The 17311-nt window shown below is 54.0% G+C and overlaps 9 protein-coding genes across 10 annotated transcripts; 5 read left to right on the top strand and 4 right to left on the bottom strand.

Moving 5' to 3' along the window:
• Positions 1–305: 305 nt before the first annotated feature.
• Positions 306–2124, top strand: LMH87_008352 (uncharacterized protein; the record flags this gene model as incomplete). The annotated part of the gene is made up of 4 exons (XM_056197396.1): positions 306–800; positions 856–1655; positions 1972–2006; positions 2060–2124. The coding sequence occupies 4 exons, from the start codon at positions 306–308 to the stop codon at positions 2122–2124; spliced, it is 1395 nt and encodes a 464-aa protein (XP_056057451.1).
• A 325-nt stretch (positions 2125–2449) lies between these two features.
• LMH87_008351 (uncharacterized protein) lies at positions 2450–3988 on the top strand (the record flags this gene model as incomplete). 2 transcript variants are annotated; one of them, XM_056197382.1, is made up of 2 exons in its annotated part: positions 2450–3217; positions 3283–3339. In XM_056197382.1, 2 exons carry the CDS (start codon positions 2450–2452, stop codon positions 3337–3339), a joined length of 825 nt encoding a protein of 274 aa, XP_056057450.1. The 2 variants fall into 2 exon arrangements, with proteins under 2 accessions (XP_056057450.1, XP_056057449.1); XM_056197383.1 differs by having other exon boundaries at positions 2450–3988.
• A 223-nt stretch (positions 3989–4211) lies between these two features.
• On the bottom strand, positions 4212–5435 carry LMH87_008350 (uncharacterized protein; the record flags this gene model as incomplete). The annotated part of the gene is made up of 1 exon (XM_056197370.1): positions 4212–5435. The coding sequence occupies one exon, from the start codon at positions 5433–5435 to the stop codon at positions 4212–4214; it is 1224 nt and encodes a 407-aa protein (XP_056057448.1).
• Positions 5436–5484: 49 nt separating this feature from the next.
• On the bottom strand, positions 5485–6227 carry LMH87_008349 (uncharacterized protein; the record flags this gene model as incomplete). Its single annotated transcript, XM_056197359.1, has 2 exons — positions 5485–5529; positions 5592–6227. The coding sequence occupies 2 exons, from the start codon at positions 6225–6227 to the stop codon at positions 5485–5487; spliced, it is 681 nt and encodes a 226-aa protein (XP_056057447.1).
• A 1475-nt stretch (positions 6228–7702) lies between these two features.
• Positions 7703–8687, top strand: LMH87_008348 (uncharacterized protein; the record flags this gene model as incomplete). The annotated part of the gene is made up of 3 exons (XM_056197348.1): positions 7703–8019; positions 8554–8600; positions 8653–8687. 3 exons carry the CDS (start codon positions 7703–7705, stop codon positions 8685–8687), a joined length of 399 nt encoding a protein of 132 aa, XP_056057446.1.
• A 782-nt stretch (positions 8688–9469) lies between these two features.
• Positions 9470–11258, bottom strand: LMH87_008347 (uncharacterized protein; the record flags this gene model as incomplete). Its single annotated transcript, XM_056197337.1, has 4 exons — positions 9470–10524; positions 10577–10667; positions 10729–10992; positions 11070–11258. The coding sequence occupies 4 exons, from the start codon at positions 11256–11258 to the stop codon at positions 9470–9472; spliced, it is 1599 nt and encodes a 532-aa protein (XP_056057445.1).
• An 894-nt stretch (positions 11259–12152) lies between these two features.
• On the top strand, positions 12153–13874 carry LMH87_008346 (uncharacterized protein; the record flags this gene model as incomplete). Its single annotated transcript, XM_056197326.1, has 1 exon — positions 12153–13874. One exon carries the CDS (start codon positions 12153–12155, stop codon positions 13872–13874), a length of 1722 nt encoding a protein of 573 aa, XP_056057444.1.
• A 560-nt stretch (positions 13875–14434) lies between these two features.
• LMH87_008345 (uncharacterized protein) lies at positions 14435–15225 on the bottom strand (the record flags this gene model as incomplete). The annotated part of the gene is made up of 4 exons (XM_056197315.1): positions 14435–14611; positions 14667–14815; positions 14873–14954; positions 15217–15225. The coding sequence occupies 4 exons, from the start codon at positions 15223–15225 to the stop codon at positions 14435–14437; spliced, it is 417 nt and encodes a 138-aa protein (XP_056057443.1).
• A 204-nt stretch (positions 15226–15429) lies between these two features.
• LMH87_008344 (uncharacterized protein) lies at positions 15430–16716 on the top strand (the record flags this gene model as incomplete). The annotated part of the gene is made up of 1 exon (XM_056197304.1): positions 15430–16716. One exon carries the CDS (start codon positions 15430–15432, stop codon positions 16714–16716), a length of 1287 nt encoding a protein of 428 aa, XP_056057442.1.
• Positions 16717–17311: the final 595 nt, after the last annotated feature.

Genomic DNA, 17311 nt, shown 5'->3' with positions numbered 1-17311 from the left:
TGAGACCCCCGGATTGAATAGCATGCACTGTTTTTTTGTAATAAAATACAATAAAATAAAGACGCGTCCAGAGACTGCAAAACGAAGCTGCAATGCTGGCAGCCCGTGGTTATGTAAGCCAGCCTCACTGCACAACGGTCAGTGGCAACGTTGGGCGACGTCAATTTTTAATGGAACCCCACCTCGCAAAAATCTTCAGCCTTGGGCGTTACTTTGACATCATACTGCCTTTTCCCCCCTGCTATTCTATTGTCTCGAAATAGCAGCAATAAGAAAAACAGCGTTCCTCATTTTGCACTAGATTCATGGAAGCTTGGCTGAAAGACTCGGGGGCCGTGGGCGTGGAGGATTTGGAGGTCGCAGACTTCCCCGTTACTGGGCGGGGTGTTGGTGCGAAGCGCGCCTTCAGGGAGGGCGAGAGGATCCTCACTATCCCAGCCAAATGTCTGTGGACGGTGAAGCACGCATACGCCGACACGCTACTGGGACCGGTCCTTCGATCTGTTCAACCATCGCTGTCTGTCGAAGACACATTGGCGCTCTACATTCTCTTTGTCCGCTCACGCCAGGATGATCCCAAGTACAAAGACTTGCAGAGCCACGTCGCTAGGCTGCCCCAAAGCTACAGCCTGAGCATCTTCTTTACCGACGCGGAGCTGGAGGTGTGCGCCGGTAGCTCGCTCTACACACTCACTACACAACTGAGGGGGCGAGTCGGCGATGACTACAAGCAGCTGCTTACTCGCGTATTCATGCGCCATCGCGACCTCTTCCCACTTCAAAAGTTTGGCATTCAAGACGTAAGTACAGTCCATCTGCCTCGATAAAAGAGCCTCAACTCAATCTCCTCTCTAGTACAAATGGGCCCTTAGCACCATATGGAGTCGTGGCATGGATTTTACTCTCTCCGAGGGAGCGTCGCTGCGCTTGCTAGCGCCGTTTGCCGACATGCTCAACCACTCGTCCGATGTGAAGCAGTGTCATGCCTATGACCCGACCACCGGAAATCTCTCCATTCTCGCTTCAAAAGATTACAGCGTTGGCGACCAGGTCTTCATTTATTATGGGCCTGTTCCAAACAACCGGCTCCTGCGTCTCTACGGGTTTGTACTGCCGGATAGTCCAAACGATAGCTATGATTTGGTGCTACAAACCAGCCCCATGGCGCCGCTTTACGAACAGAAGGAAAGGCTCTGGAAACTAGCCGGGCTGGGAACGGCTTGCACGATTCCGCTCACTGCCAGCGATCCGCTTCCCAATAAGGTTCTCCAGTATCTGCGAATACAGCGACTCGATGATTCCGAGCTCAGCGCCATGACGACGCAGATTGCCACAGGCGCCGACGGTAAAGTCAGCGACGAAAACGAGACGCAAATCCTGCAATTTCTGGCCGAGTCTATCAAGGCAATTCTTGAAGGCTTTGCGGTCCCGTTGGAGAAGCTCACCGCCCAGCTCGCCGATGGCGTGTATCCTGAAGGAAGCAACGCCTGGGCGGCCGCGCAGGTCAGTGCGGGCGAGCAGCGCGTGTTGGAACTGGCTCAAGAAAGGGCACAAAGTCTGCTAGCCGCAGTCGGGGATGAGCTCGACGCGCTTCCACCGCCAAATCAATGCGCAAATTGTGGCAAGGACTCTGCACAGCTCATGGCCTGTGGGAGGTGCAAAGCCGTCAAGTACTGTGGGAGGGACTGCCAAGTCGCCCATTTCAAGGAGCACAAGACGCTGTGTCGGTCGTTGGCAGGCAAAAAATAGAAAAAGGAAAAGGAGTTTAAAAGTCTGGGATGTAGTCACTCCTCACCTAATAATTGCATCAAGCAGGTGGTCTCTAATAGAACTCTTGCCATACATCATGACTCATTAGAGATTAATTTACTGCCAAGGGCGGCTCACTGGCGACGACGGCCGGGTAGGTCATCTTGGTTCAGCAAGGTGCGGCGGTGTTGGTCATTGACCATCGCTGTCGCGTTGTGCAAGCGAGCGCGGAAGAAGAGGAGACGACGACGCAATTAGTTGAGTCGCTTGACTACTTGGATGGCGGCTCATCTGCTGACCCAGAACCAAGGTTACATGATTGCTGCGCAGGCCATAAACTCCTTCCAGATACGAGCCGTTTGGGGCTGCCCATAGAACGCAAGTTGTGGTCCCGCAACGATGAGGGGAGAGCTAGCCTAACATTGATTGGTGCCCATTCTCCATCTTTGTAACCGTTTTAAGGTTTCGTTATCGAAGCCGTTATTACTTTGCGTTATCGAATCGTTAGCTTGCGGCATTATGCGAAGCGATTGGCCAGCCAACAGCCACTTTGTATCCACGTGGGTGGATGCCAGAACTTTGTGTCGTCATATACACTTTGGAGAGGCATTTGAACCGTTGACATCTCCTAGAAAAGCCGGTACCGAATATACATTACTTCTTTGTCTATAGCCAGGAAACTTGAAATTTACCGTGAATCATGGGTGAACAAGATGCAACGCCGGAGAACATGACCATGATGCAGGGGTTCGAGTGGTACGTTCCCGCGGACCAGAAGCACTGGAAGCGCCTCGCCGATCACGTCCCGCAGCTCAAAGCATGGGGCATCGACAACATCTGGGTGCCGCCGGGCTGCAAGAGCTCCAGCAAGGAGGGCAACGGGTACGACATCTACGACCTCTACGACATTGGCGAGTTTGACCAAAAAGGCGCCGTGGGCACCAAATGGGGCACCAGGGAGGAGCTGGAGCAGCTGTGCAAGGTCGCCAACGACGCCGGCGTGGGCATCTACTGGGACGCCGTGCTGAACCACCGCTTCGGCGCCGACCACAAGGAAAAGTGCCAGGCCGTCGAGGTCGACGCCGAGGACCGCAACCAGGTCGTCAGCGACCAGTACGAGATTGACGCCTGGGTCGGCTTCGACTTTCCCGGCCGCAAGGGCGCGCACAGCAAGCAGAAGCTGCACTGGTACCACTTTAGCGGCGTCGACTACAACGCCGCCAACAAGAAGCAGGCCATCTACAAGATTGTCGGCGAAAAGTCCGACGGGCAGTGGGCCGAGGTTGGCGACGTCGACGATGAAAAGGGCAATTACGACTACCTCATGGGCTCGGACCTCGACTACGACCACCCCGAGGTGCAGGCCGACGTGCTCGCGTGGGGGAGCTGGATCGCGCAGGCGCTGCCGCTCAAGGGCATGCGCTTCGACGCCATCAAGCACTTTAGCGCCGACTTTCTGCAGCGCTTCGTGCAGCAGATGGACGACACCTACGGCCGCGGCTGGTTTTTTGTCGGCGAGTTCTGGAAGGACAGCCTCGAGGACATGAACCGCTACCTGGACCGCATGGACGAGAAGTTCTCGCTCTTTGACGCGCCCCTCGTCCACAACTTTAGCGCCCTCAGCCAGACCGAGTCCGCCGACCTGCGGACAGTCTTTGACGGCTCGCTCGTGCAGTGCCGCCCCGTGTGCGCCGTCACGCTCGTCATGAACCACGACACGCAGCCCTACCAGGCCCTCGAGGCGCCCATTGCCGACTGGTTCAAGCCGCTGGCCTACGCCCTCATCCTGCTCCGCGGCGAGGGCTACCCCTGCCTCTGGTACGGCGACCTGTACGGCATCCGCGGCGAGCACCCGTTCCCGCCGTCGTGCGGGGGCATGCTCCCGCGGCTGGCGCTCGCGCGCAAGCTGTACGCGTACGGCGAGCAGGCCGACTACTTTGACCACCCGACGTGCCTGGGGTGGGTGCGGTACGGCACGCACGATCGGCGCGCGGGCGCGGCGGTCGTGCTGAGCAACGCGGGGCCGGGCACGAAGCGCATGCACGTCGGTGAGATGCATGCGGGCGAGCGCTGGACGGACGTGCTGGGCTGGGGCGAGGGCGAGGTGGTGATTGGGGAGGATGGTTTCGGCGAGTTTACGTGTGGGCAGTGCAGCGTGAGCGTATGGGTGAGGGACGATGCGGAGGGGAGGGACAAGTTCAAGGAGGAGTTTAACAGTGATATTTATGGCACGGCATAGAGAATAGAGCAGCCTTGGACGTTGGAAAGGGATAAAGTAGAATTAATGGACTCATGATGACAGCTTCTGGTCCTCCACCTCCAACCGACCGCGGAAATCAACTCGCTGGGGTATAAAATTGAATACTGCAGACAGATACACTCATGGCAAACCTTTCGCCTTTTACCTTCTCCCAATCCTCGAAATTACCTCGCTGGGGAATAAAAGGAATAGACCGAAGCACTCATGGTAACAGCTTGTCGCCTTCAACCTCCAACCACCCCGTCGACCTATACTTTGTCAAGTCCACGGGAATATCGCCGCTGTACCCGACATCTCCATTGACCACCTCTAGCTTCTTCAGCCCCTTGCCAGCCAGCTTGGCGAGCCACTGATCCCCGCCCATGACTGCCTTTTTGATGCCGTCCTTCATCTTCTGATTGACAGCGTCGCCCAGCCCTTTGCCGTCGCCCTCCACCGGGCTCGCCGGCTGGTCCATTTCCAAAAGCTTGCCGTGCTTGACCAGCAGCGCGACAAAGTTCAGCAGGTCCTGGTCTAGCTTGGCCGGGAGATGGGCGCGCACAGCCATCTTCACTGCCGTCTTGTCGTCGCTCGTCTCGTCTGCACCGTTGGCTTCAACGTCCGCCGCGTCTGTGCAGCCCCTGTTCGATGAATCGGCAGCGGCTTGCGATGTACTTTTGTCGGGGATGATGTGCTCGTGATGCGGGAGCAGAAACGTCGGCACGGCGAAGCTGGCATCCGCGCCGCGCAGCTTGACAACCTCGCATACGCTCGTCGTCTCCGGGGCCAGAGCCGCGCGGTGCGCCACGACGCCGTCAAATGCCATCTGGCAGTAGATGTTGGACGAGGAGAGCAGCGGGACATGCGCTTGGCCCGCCATGGTGCCCAGCGCGGCCGTAAAGTTGGCGTCGGATACCCACGACGAGATGGCGTCCTGGAGGCGGTCTAGCTCCACCTCGGAGCCGTCGTGGCTCTTGAAGATGGTCTGCACCAGCAGCGATTTGAGCCAGTCGCCGGACGCGGTGGCGGTGATGGAGCGGATGGTGACGGGGTGGAAGTACGACAGCGGGCTGAGGAGCATGCGCAGGAGCATGGGGAGGCGGTGCATGAAGTGCCGCATTCTCGGAGACGACAGCGTGCGCAGTGCGGTCACCTTGACAGAGTGCTGGGGCGGATTAGGCACGGATGGTGTCGAATGAAGCAGTGAGCAGATTGCTGCCCGGCGTGCGGGCTTGTCGTCGGGATCAACACCTTCGGTGGAGGTCGGATGGCGCTGCAGATACGTCTTTGCTTGGCTGATGGCGTTCGTCGCATCGAGCTGCTCGAGAGTATGGTGGTATCGCTCGACGGCAATATCGCTGTGCAATGGCTGCTTCTTGATAGCTTTGTATGCGGCGCTATTCGACGAGTCCTTGGGGGGATTGCCGGCCGTCAATTTGGCCTTCATTTCAGGTGTGGCCGGCGGGCTCCCATCTGTGGCGCCCATGCTAGACGTACTAGGCGCCATCGACGGCTTTCTGCCGTGGTGCTTTGATTTGGCTCTGGATTCTCCAAATGTCAGCTCCTGCTTCCCACCTTTTATGTTTGCAAAGCAATCGTCCACCTCGATGCTTCGAAATAGCGCGACGGTGACGCGCTCCGTCTGGATTGCGAGCTCCAGGTCATCGGAGAGCTTGATGCCAACCTCGACACCGTGGACCGTGAAGCTCAGCGTCGACAACGAGAGGGTGACGCCGCGTAGTACCATGAGGCCGTCGACATCGACGTCAATTTCCAGCGCCGGAATGTCAAACAACGCAATCTTGTCGTCGACGAAATGCAGCTGCTTCAGCAATCCCCGCAGCATCCATCTCGTCACGACACCCACGGGCTTGTATTGGAAGAGGCAGGTGATGTAGATGGTCGGATAGCAGAGGACCATAAAGACCCAGTACAGCAGCCACGACGTGGACGCGACCGCGTACGCCAGATTGACGGTCGCAAACAGCGTCCATATGTGGCAGAACGGCAGGACGCGATGGCCGCTGTTGTCGCCGTGGAGCAGGAAAAAGGTCAGAATGGGCGCTCCGGATGCGATCCATCGCCGCGGCCACGAATAAGCGGCAAGCTGCAGTGCTAGTATCGTGGCGACGAGGAAGAGGCCCGGTGCTAGGCTCTTGCGCAGCGAGTGCGCCGTATTAGTGGCGCGGCTTTTAGGTTTGACCGATGGAGCGACCGTTGGCACTGCCCGAGGCTCCATCTCGGAAAGATCACGAGTGCCAAGCGAGAAGTCAGCCCTCCTTCAATCCTCCAGAATTAGGCGCTGGACAAGGTGTTGAGAAACAGAATAGAGAATTTGACGACTGCTTGCTTAGACCGTCATCGATAATTAATTTTAATTCAATGTCATTGTGTGGCTTGTCGCGAAGCGGGACGGCTGAAGTAAGCTGTTGCCCGCGCCCAAGTCAATGACGCTGCCAACTAAAAAATATTCTCTTTCGTACACAAGCACGAACAAACACACGGATACTACCGGGTAGCTACTTAAGTATCCCAAGGAGAAGTAATGATATTTTTGCATATGTTTAATTCTTGAATATGAATCCTCCTTATCTGTTCGAAGCCAAAACTGCAATGCATTTCGTGGTCGCCGACTTTAAATAATAATACAATAATTAAACCATATATACCATTTTCATAACTAAGGAAAAATGTAATATGTACCCCGCGACCCAAGACAAGCTAGCCATTTGCAAAAGATCAGTATGTTAGAATCCATCAGCGGGGGAAATATTACACTCCAAATATACGTCGCACCTGCGTAACGTTTTGCCTTGGAAAATAGCTAAACCACAAACCCACGAGTCCATTTCCTCCGCGGCCAGCTCTTGAGCACAACTTTAGCCATTTCACTCCTGTGTTAGAGAAACGCGAGCTTTTGACGCGTTGTCTGTGATGTGCCCCCTGGCAAAGTCGCGACACCCCACTACTAGCGATAGAGTCTTTAACGTGTTTATTAATATTACTACGACTATTTATAATGGCTGAAATTTAATTATCGTGCGAATAAATATCGGATGCATAAATACGATTTTGAACATTTCTGTTTATGACTATTCTGGGGCATACATTCATTCTTGCTGGTGAGACAGCTAGCCGTCCTTGGGAGGCAGACTTGGAGACGAATAACCGGTTATATGACAAACCAACTAGTCTAGAGGTACTTGAGAAGAACATCGGCACACTCACTCGCTACAGACCTATGTTGCGGCGCTCGTTTTAGGCATATTGGTGGCTGGCTTGTACCGGTAGTGCGCCGCCCAAGACGATCTAGATCAGGGTCCTCAGTCTTTTCAGGCCTTATCCACACCAGGGTCCCGCGCTAGCCCGCAATGGTCTACCTTGACTTGAAATGTCTTCATCCAGAAATGAATATAGCGAAAAGATAAGTTAGTTCTGTCGACTACAGTCTCGCTTTGATCATGCAGCCGGGGAGGAGAGCGACTCGGCAACCATCGGCTGATGCCAAAGTAAATCTTCAACAGCAAGTACGCTACACCAAAACGAGACTACTTTACCTCACAGTCACGTGTGAGAAAAATGCCATATTCGTGGTCGCTTTTGTTGGCTGGATGAAACTCCCCTAACTATTATATTGCGCTTGATTAACATTGCTGCCTGCGAACCTTTCATTTTGGTATCGTACCTTCCTACGAGTTCCTCACCTAACCCCCAATGACCACATTAGACGGCCGCACCTTTAGGGCAGCGGTCAATGCGAGCAACGGCGAAGTCGGTGACGCAACTAAATTTTACTATCATCAACAAGGAAACATTGTCTGGGCCGAGTATGCCGGTGGTTCTATTGTGAAGGGCTCTCTGATTGCCACCGTGCAGGAGGACCAGAGCCTAGATATGCGCTACCACCATGTCAATACGAATGGCGTTCTCATGACGGGGAAATGCCGCTCTACACCCGAGGTTCTTGCCGACGGGCGAATGCGCATGCTTGAAGTGTGGCAGTGGACATCTGGGGATCTGTCAACTGGAGAGTCCGTTATCGAGGAGATACGAGAGCGATGAGCAGGAACCTGTATAATGGTGTGGCTGAGCACATCATATTCACACGCTGGCTTAGAACATGCATAGTAGATCCGAGACTGAGCAGTGTCGCAGTGATATTGGGCTCTTATACATTCGCAGCGCGCAGCGGGACGGAGGCAGAGAAAATTGCAAACAGGCCCCGCTAGGAGGCACAAGAGGGTTGTCCATCACACCGACATATGTTGATCTGGTTTGATGAGACTGACTGTTTCTGGAGCGGCATTGGTGGCCGTAGCTAGCAGGGAGGCGCGAGAAGTGTTGGCGCGGCAAGACAAAGTCCTGGTGAAGTGGATTGAAAAATTCTATGTATAATACGTCGAGAAAATGAATAAGAGAGCAAAAACCTACTTACCGCGGTAACCTGTGGTCACTGCCGAAGCAGGGGCCAACGCATCAGATGCGAGTCTCATCGCCTAGCCAGCCACTTGCAACTAAGACCTAGGAAATTTCGGGGGGGCAGGGCGCTAATCTACCCGGACCAGTCCTCCCGAGCCGTGGCGGGCGATCATCCGGCCGTGGCAGGGACGTGGTAAGTAGGCTTGGGCTGCCATAGCAGTCCTAGACATTAATGCCAATTTTAGAATCAATTTGCGGGGTTCGTGAAGGCTCCTACTAATTGTTTCGGAATCACACCACGGCAAATTTCAAACGGACGAGGACAATGACGGCTATCAAATGAAGCGGTTGACTGCCAAATAACCTTTTTCTTGCAATTGTCTTGAGTACCCGATTCATCCACGCCTTTTTGTCGAGGCAATGTTGTAGCTGCTATGATTCGACCGTCAGCTGCATGAGGATGACAAAGGGACCGAGTATGTCCCACTCGCAACCCATCATGTAATGGACTGTACGAGACATCTCTGTAGCATAGATAATCCGGCAACATTTGAGATGCAGAAGAAAATGCTTCTTGTCTCGAACGACAAGACAAAGATTGAGAACGACAAGAAAGTGTCTCCCGTATCCCCATTTTGCAACTTAATTTCCTGCTATGGTGCAATCGTCCTTTATAGGGCAGTGTGATCTTTCTCTCGTAGAGGAACTTTATTCTGTCCGTAAGGTACATCGCGAGTCGTTTCCATAGTTAGCATTGAATTGCAAAGCAGGTTCCGCTAAGGCATACTACTTACGAAATCATGGTTCGGCGTGTTCATAATGCCAGCTATCTCACTGATCGAGTTACCTGAACACAGAATAGAGAACTCGATGTAGGCATAATCCACTAGTCTAGCCTCCGTCTGTTAAAGGTATTTAAATAATAGCCTAGCAACTACTTTTACGAGAGAGATGTAGGTCAGGGAAATAGATGGAGCCGAGATGTTCAAAATTTGGAGTGTGGCGAACCAACGAGGGAGGGCAAGGTCCCGTCAAAGCGCACGGTGACAGTTCTATTTATTTCTAAACATTGTTCCGAGCAGGCTTAGCTGATCGTGAGAACACGGTAATGATGATAACCAGACTTGCTATGCCAAATGAAAAGTTGAGCCAGTTTGCCGCGCGGAGTCCCTTGAGGGAGGACTCGTCCCAGGGTAAAACGCTGGTGTCGCCTCCGACATGAGCATGTCTTGCTTTCGCTGTAACTGCAGTTTGTGTAGCAGTGGCAATCGCTAGGCCAAGCACTCGTCCAAGCTGCATTGACACGTTGAGCATTGCGCCAGCGACAGCCTGGTATTCGTCCGAGACTGCGTGCGAAACAATCGAGTACAAGCAAGGGGTTGTTGAGTCTGCACCTAGAGTGGCCAGGATCATAGCCCATAGTCCGTATTTAAAGTACGACGTATCGGTAGGAATGGGCACGGCGAATAGGAGTGAGGATATTGACGTAGAAAGGGATCCTGCTAGAAGCACCGGAACTGTAGAAATCCGCGACAGAAGCGGTGCGATGGAGATTGCCATCACCACGCCGACGACGCCCGTCGGAATGAAGCGAAGAGTGGTCTGCAAGGCTGAAAGTTGCTGATAGTCTTGATAGAAGATGGTGGTGTAGACAAGAAAACCGTTGAACGACGCAAAGAGCATGCACATGACTGCCATGGAGGCAGAAAAGTCTCGAGTCCGAAAGAGCGATACTCTCAGCAGCGGTGGGCAGTTGTTCCTCGCCTCGAGATGCGTCTCCCAAACAATGAAGCCTATGATCAGGGCAACAGCCACCACTATTACGACGGGGACCCATGGTGTGGCCCATCCTGCCTGGTTGCCCGTGCTGAGAACGTATAGAAGACTGCCGAGGCCGGTCGTCGAGAGGATGGCCCCCAGCAAGTCGAGACGGTCCAGCAATCGGGCATCAGTACTATTTCGTGAAGATTTCTGGGGCGGGATTGTAAAGTAACCGGCAATGGTCACGCAGGCTGCCAGAATGGCGAGAACGCCAAACACCCATTTCCAGCTAGTGTAGGAGGCGATGAAACCTGAAAGAAGATTTCCAAGTACACTTCCAAGCGGGGTGGCCGCGGCTAAAGCAAATTTTAGTTGCCGAGAAAATGCATGAGAGAAAAGACAACTGACAGTAGAAGCTGAAGGCGTAAATTCTCGCCTTGCCTCTGGCAAACGTAGTGCCGAGGACGCCAATTGCCGTTGGAACATTGGCCGCAGCGCCCTGTTTCCTATTAGCAAAGAGTGCACGAATCAGCTTAAGGAACGGCAGTATTTTTCTTTACAATTCCTTGGAGGGCTCTAAAGGCGTGAAAGGCGCCTTCGTTTGGCGCAAAGGCTGTGACCGCCGTGCTCAGTGTGACCCAAACGCTGCCAACGACAAATATCATGCGCTTGTTGAAAACGTCGGCGACTCTTCCCCACAGCAGGAGAAAGCACCCAAAAGCAAGCCCATAGACGGATATAACCAGCTGTTGGCGACCTGGCGGGATATTTAGGTCCCTCGAGATTGTTGGAAGCGTGATGACGGCAGCTTGGCTGGAGAATGTCTATGGGCGGTTGACATCGGCTTTGAGTATTCATTGTACATCAGAGGAGGGGCGGCAACTAGAAGGGGAACACTGACGTTGAGGAAACCTGCTCCGCTGACGGCGGCGACAAGGGCGATGGATTGGGAACGAGAGAGCTTCGGAGGGGTGGATTGCGAGTCTGCTTCATCCTGCGCAGGGGCAACATTGCCATTGTTGTTATTGACAGCGCCAGCACTGTGACCACCAGCCACCGCATCAGTCGTCTTTTCCGCAGGTTGGTCCATCGCGCGGTGGGTGGAAATGCTTGCTGTAGGAGCAGGAAAGCCTGCCAACACCGCCACATGTATTTGCTTGCTACATCCCGACCCACAACGGCGACTCCCGGATAGTGGGTCTCACTTGCGGGGAGTAAATAATCCAATTCAATAGCAGTTTGATTGGCTTGGGAGGCCAATGTCTGTGACTACATTCGCAGCCATGATTCTTTTCCATGATCTTCAACGGCCCTTTCGCCCAGGATGTGCGCAACTACAATCCAGTTTTATCAATGACTAACCATTTTAACCATACAACGCACGCTTATTATTTAGCATAGTTGCCTGCTTGCCACACTAGCTAAACCGCCGAGTTCTGCAGTGGGTCTTAATATGCGGACCGGCGACTTATTACTACATGAGGTGGATGAATACTGCAGGTAGTTTAAAAATGTGCAAGTCATTTTTCTCGCTGATCCTTGCTGTAGACATGTGGCAAAGCAGTTTATCAATAGAAACGCGGGGCAGATGTTTACTCGAACGTCACTGGAGGGCTGTTTGGAAGGACTGCAAGAATACAAGATGACATGCCAAGACGCGAAGGAATGCAGCAAGGCGTTTAAAAAGAGGACTACAGGCTAGCAGGACTTCGTCTCAGGCACATGTCAACATCTCTCTTTGCCCATAGTCTGTATGCAACTTTAGTAATTGGGCTGGATCCTGGCTAAATTTTGCCATTGCTAGCGCTTATACGCGATGGCCGAACTTTTTGCCTGTGAAGTTGGCACATTTGATTAATAGAACTTCAATGGTTGCCCCGACCTTCTTAGGATAATAATTGTTGGATTTGATTGTTGTTTATTACTTGACATCTACCTTGCTTCGACCCCCTCCTAGCCACGGTGAACAACTTATCTCACCACCATGGAGCCTCTTGAATCAGAATCCGTCTTCTTCATGAAGTTGGGTCTCTCAGGCAATTTGATCGCTCTCTTTGTGGCTACAGTTTCGATCTATGCAGTTGTCACCATCCACGCCTATTGGCTGCCTATGGCACGATCACCTCTCAAGGCTGTTCAAGGACCCCCAACCAAGCATTGGTTTTTTGGCTTCATGAACTCTACAGAAGCCCAAACTTTGCAAATGTCACCTCTGCTGCTCAAATTATGTGCAAAGTTTGAGGGCGTTTGGGCCTCTCCGTTTACAAATCGGAAACCGACCTTGGTCCTTGGCGATCTCGCTGGCATCCACCATGTACTCAATAACTCTCAAACGTACACGCGCTCTCAAGCGCAGATGCGCACCACTCGCCTTGTCTTTGGCGACGGCTTGGTGGCGGTCGATGGGGAGCAGCATAAACGGCAGCGACGGGCCGTTGGACCTGGATTTAGCACCTCAGCCATCAATGGAATGATGCCAGCGTTCCGAGATCTTACAGGAAAGCTAGCAGCGCGCTGGCACAAGAGTTGCCAGGACGCCCCTTCCAGTTCCAAGCCAGACGCAAGGGGCGCGGCCATCGAAATAAATGCATATGGAGACTTTGAGAAGCTCTTCATGGACATTATCGGAGAGACTGGATTCCAGTACAGATTCGGCTCGCTGGAGGGTCACAGATCCGAGCTTGAAGCTGCATTCGTCGATGTGACACATCACGCAGCCACCGGGTCGCTGTACTCGCTTCTGAGATCCCAGTTTCCAATCGTTGAGACATTAGGCCACTGGTTCGTTCGCGAACAGATTGAGCTGAATCGACTCCGCCGAAACATTCAACACGTTAGTATGCGGTTAGTCAAGAACGCCAAGGCACATCTTGAAGCGAACGGTGAGGACAATGTCAAATCAAAGAGACAAGATATCCTCGCCCTGCTTGTGCAGGCCAATCTCCAAGAAGATGCCAAGCACCGTCTAGATGATGACGAAATCGTCTCCATCATTCCTACACTGCTGTCTGGAGGCTACGACAACAATGCATCTGCCATGGCGTATGCAGTCATGGCCATGGCTCAAACCCCTTCCACTCAGACGCGCCTGCGAGAGGAACTGCTCGCCCCGCCTTCGGGGTGCGAAAACTGGAAAAGCGATTGGAAAGCGCTTGATACACTGCCATACCTAGACGCCATGTGCCGAGAAGTACTGCGCCTCTACAGCCCGGCACACTCCATCCCCCGCACATGCGCCAAGGACGACGTGATTCCTCTCAGTAAGCCCATCAAGCTTCGCGATGGGAGCGTGGCGAGCGAGATCCGCATCGGTCGCGGCGACGACGTCGTCATTCCGCAAAAGTGGATGAACGTGGATCCTGCGCTCTGGGGCTCCGATACCGACACGTTCAAGCCTGAGCGCTGGCTTCAGGATGAGAAGCACAAGTACTACGTCGGAGGCTTGAACCCAGTGATTTCCGGCCAGAAGCATTCGGGATGGAGCAGCTTGATGACCTTTTCGGTCGGTCCCAGAAACTGCATTGGCTATAAAATGGCAGTGGCCGAGATCAAAGTCAGCATGGCTGTTTTGGTAGCAGAGTTTGAGTTTCTTGAGCACAAGGGCATGAAGGATGTGTATGGTGAGGTCCAGATTGTCGACAGGCCTCGCGTGCAAGACGTCAAGGGGTACTATATGCCATGCTGGGTGAAGCCAATTGAGCAATAGTCGTCGCTCGAGTCAAATGAATATGGAGATTACCAAGGTAGCAGGATAGTAAAACTAGTATGGCGAAAATGTACTCGTCAAATTGCTATTCTCTCTCAAAATGAAAAGTAATGACTTATTGGCACATGGCATGCACAACCCTTAGCGACAAGAATGTTGGCCTTTTTTGCTGCCTGCGAGAAGCGGGCACCGATTTGCAATCGGGATTTCGAAATTATGGCGAGAATATCCAATTGGATTGTTAAATCATTTTGTTAGAGACTGGGCGAAATGGAACTAGGGCATTGTGTCACTTTTGTTACTGATGAATAATTTACGCCGTCTCGTCCCATTCTGTGTCATTTGACTAGATCTTCGATTTCGGCTGACCTCCCGTACGAAGGATGGTCCGTTCCAACGGGCAAGAGAAGTGCGGATCAAATTCACAAATTGTATTGTTTTGAAGAACTATCTGCTCCAGATTAAACTCTGGCCGGTCGACTCACAACTAAGCAAATATCCTTGACGCTGCCAGATTGGTCTAGGGTATCGCTCAGCACCGGGATGGAGTCTCGGTCCCTCTACCCCTCTGCCGCGAACCGGTCATACGTGGTGCGATAATCGTGATTTTCCTGGCGACCTGTGTTGCAGAGTTTTACGGGGTCGCGAGACGGGTTGCCGACCAAGACGACGGACACAATCGCCTCGGTAGCTCGGGCGCAAAGCTTCTCGATGCCTTGCGGAATGACGGTGGCGCCCTACGAGTAGTCAAACAGCAAGTACTTTTGGTCGGGACAATTCTGAAGGCCAGACTAGATTAATCGGACCCAGGGGTCGGGTTTGACCGAGGGCTGCGGGATTAGTGAGAAGATGCATGCTAGCATTGATTGTGTTGGTCAGAATGCGCTGGAACATGAGGGGCGTCCCCCGGGGTTCCAACGCTCCTCTTGCGTCTATGAGTTCTAAGAACTGAAAGTGAGTGGATGGTGTATTTTTGGATTATTTTATGAGTGGCGTACGATATGATGGGCAAGCTTGCTCTGAGGCAGGCTGCGACGTGCTTAGCCGCGGGATGGCTAGGAAGTCGTACTGGGCGCAGCGCTATGACGCAGATGCGGCAGCAGAAGTGGCGCAGAGCGTTAACAGAGAAAGGAAGGTTTTAGAATACATTTTGATGAGCTTCGGTAACAGATTGAAGGGAATCTTCTTTTTCTTTCTTGCAAATTGCCTGTCCTAACCCGGGTCAGCATGCGTCTTAAGTAGAAGTAGGCGACTGATCACCACGACTGAGCCACTCGGTCATACTGACAAGAACCCCGGACGTGACCAGTTCCGCCTTGTTAGTCTAAATGAAGGAATTTACTCCAAACATTTGATGATTTTACGACACTCTGCGCGGGTACGATCTCGATACTAAAATTGGTGTAAGCCGGTTCCCCGTGCAGGAACACGCGTATTGCTGGTCTGCATGTGGAGCGAGTGGCTGCGAAATACGCGTGTCCTCATCTGCCCTCGCTGTTCCTGCAAACAAACGTTCACTCTCCTTTCCATCACTCCTTTTTAAAAGTTGATTGACATGCCAGACAAGCGCCGTCGCAGGCGAGCCAGCCAAGCAGCATTCAAGCCGCGGCGCTCCCACCGCAAGTCGCGCAACGGGTGCGCCGAGTGCCGCCGACGTCATATCCGCTGCGACAAGAACCACCCCGTCTGCTTCAACTGCAACACGGGCGATCGCGCATGCGTCTATCCGGCCGGCGCGGCGCCCGAAAATCCGTCTGAAGAGGCCGCCGAGGTGAATGGGCACACCGAAAAGTCGCCACCGAGCCAATCACGCAGCCCATGCCAGCAGATACCGATCCGCACGCCACCGGAAACGGACTTGCATCTCCCGTCAGAGGCGGACGTCTTTTCGGCGACAGACTTGCTCGTCTTTCACCATGCACATACGGTTATGGAGCAGGTCGGCCTCGGCCGCAAGGGCTCGTTCCACAGAGTCCTCGCTCTCGGCATGCGGCATCGGATCCGCGCGCCGTACCTGCTAGACCAGCTGCTCGCTCTCGCCAGCCTGCACTTGGCCTTTGACGTGGAGCGATCGCCCGAGACGCAGTCCAGCCCGCTCTACGCCGAGATGACGCCCGAGAGCTTACGGCACCACGCGACGGCGCGGCAGACGCGCGCCGTAGCGTCCTTCAACTCGCTGCTGAGCGCGCCAGCCGACCTCGACATGGACGCGGCGCGCTTCCTCTTTGCCGGCGTGCTCAGCCTTCAGTCGCTCGCCGAGACGCTCGGGGTGCTGCGGGCCACGGATGGCTTCCGATTCGGCGACTTCATGGACCGCATGGTGGCGTGCCTCAATCTACACAGGGGCGTGCGCGCCACCACGGGGCGCGCCATGCGCGACTTCCTGCCGCAGTCGGCGGACCTGAGCCCCATCATGGAGGTGCTCAACGCCGTCGAGGACGTCGACTGGAGCACCAAGCCGCGCGGCCACGAGTGCCAATCGCTCATCGACCTGCTCGGCACGTCCGACCTGGGAGACGCGAGCCTGGATGTGTGCCGTGGCGCCGCGCACAGCCTGCAGTGGTCGTTTGACATGTGCCGGAGCCTGTCGGTGCAGGACGGCCCGCACGCCGTGTCGGCCTTTGCGGTGACGGCGCCGCCGGGCTACGTGGAGGCGCTGCGGCGCTGTGTGCCGGAAGCGCTGATTATACTCGCGTACTATGGCGTGCTGCTTCATCGCTGTCGCGAGTACTGGATCTTTGGCGATGCGGGTGCGCGGATGATTCGCGCCATTGCGGACCACGTTGGGACGTACTGGCAGGACGCTATGCGCTGGCCACTGCAGCAGACTGGGCAAAGCTAGCACTGGGCTGGGCTGGTGGAGGAATACGAGGCCATTAAATCTGAGACGGTAGTTTCTTGTGTAACAGGCACGCAGTGTATAATAACACCCCCGTTCATCTCGTATATGACTGCCTTACAGCGCAGGCAGTGGCAAAGAGTGCCCGCACGTCCTCGCCGGTCTGATGTAACACAAATAGCGCATTGCACTTCCCTTCACCCGCTCGGAAAACCCTTGCTATGGATCTGGCCGGGATCATTTAAGCACCTCGTATTACAATGCGGAGGCGTCCGATTGCCGCCCGTACCGCCCCACGTCTCATGCACACAGGGACCGGGTCTAGCTTCTTGCGGGCGGTCAGTGCGACCTGGACAGGAAGGGAAAGCTGTCGCGATAATGATGCGGAAAAGGGGAAAATCCATGATTCTGGGGATGCACATGTGGTGATGTGAGGCTACATGAAGGGAGGGGAGGCCGCAGGCTGCGATCGGCGACTAGTGTTAATTCTGCCGCCTAATATATAGTGTGGGACGGCGCAGGATCTGGACCGGGGATGTCTATTTTTATACACAATTACAAAGAGGCGACTTTTAGTTGCAGTATTGAAGATCAGGCT

The sequence above is a fragment of the Akanthomyces muscarius genome (genome assembly GCF_028009165.1).
Source record: "Akanthomyces muscarius strain Ve6 chromosome Unknown contig_16, whole genome shotgun sequence".
Classification (NCBI taxonomy): domain Eukaryota; kingdom Fungi; phylum Ascomycota; class Sordariomycetes; order Hypocreales; family Cordycipitaceae; genus Akanthomyces; species Akanthomyces muscarius.
The sequence above is the reverse complement of the archived record's forward strand: the minus strand, read 5'-3'. Positions and strand labels throughout refer to the sequence as shown.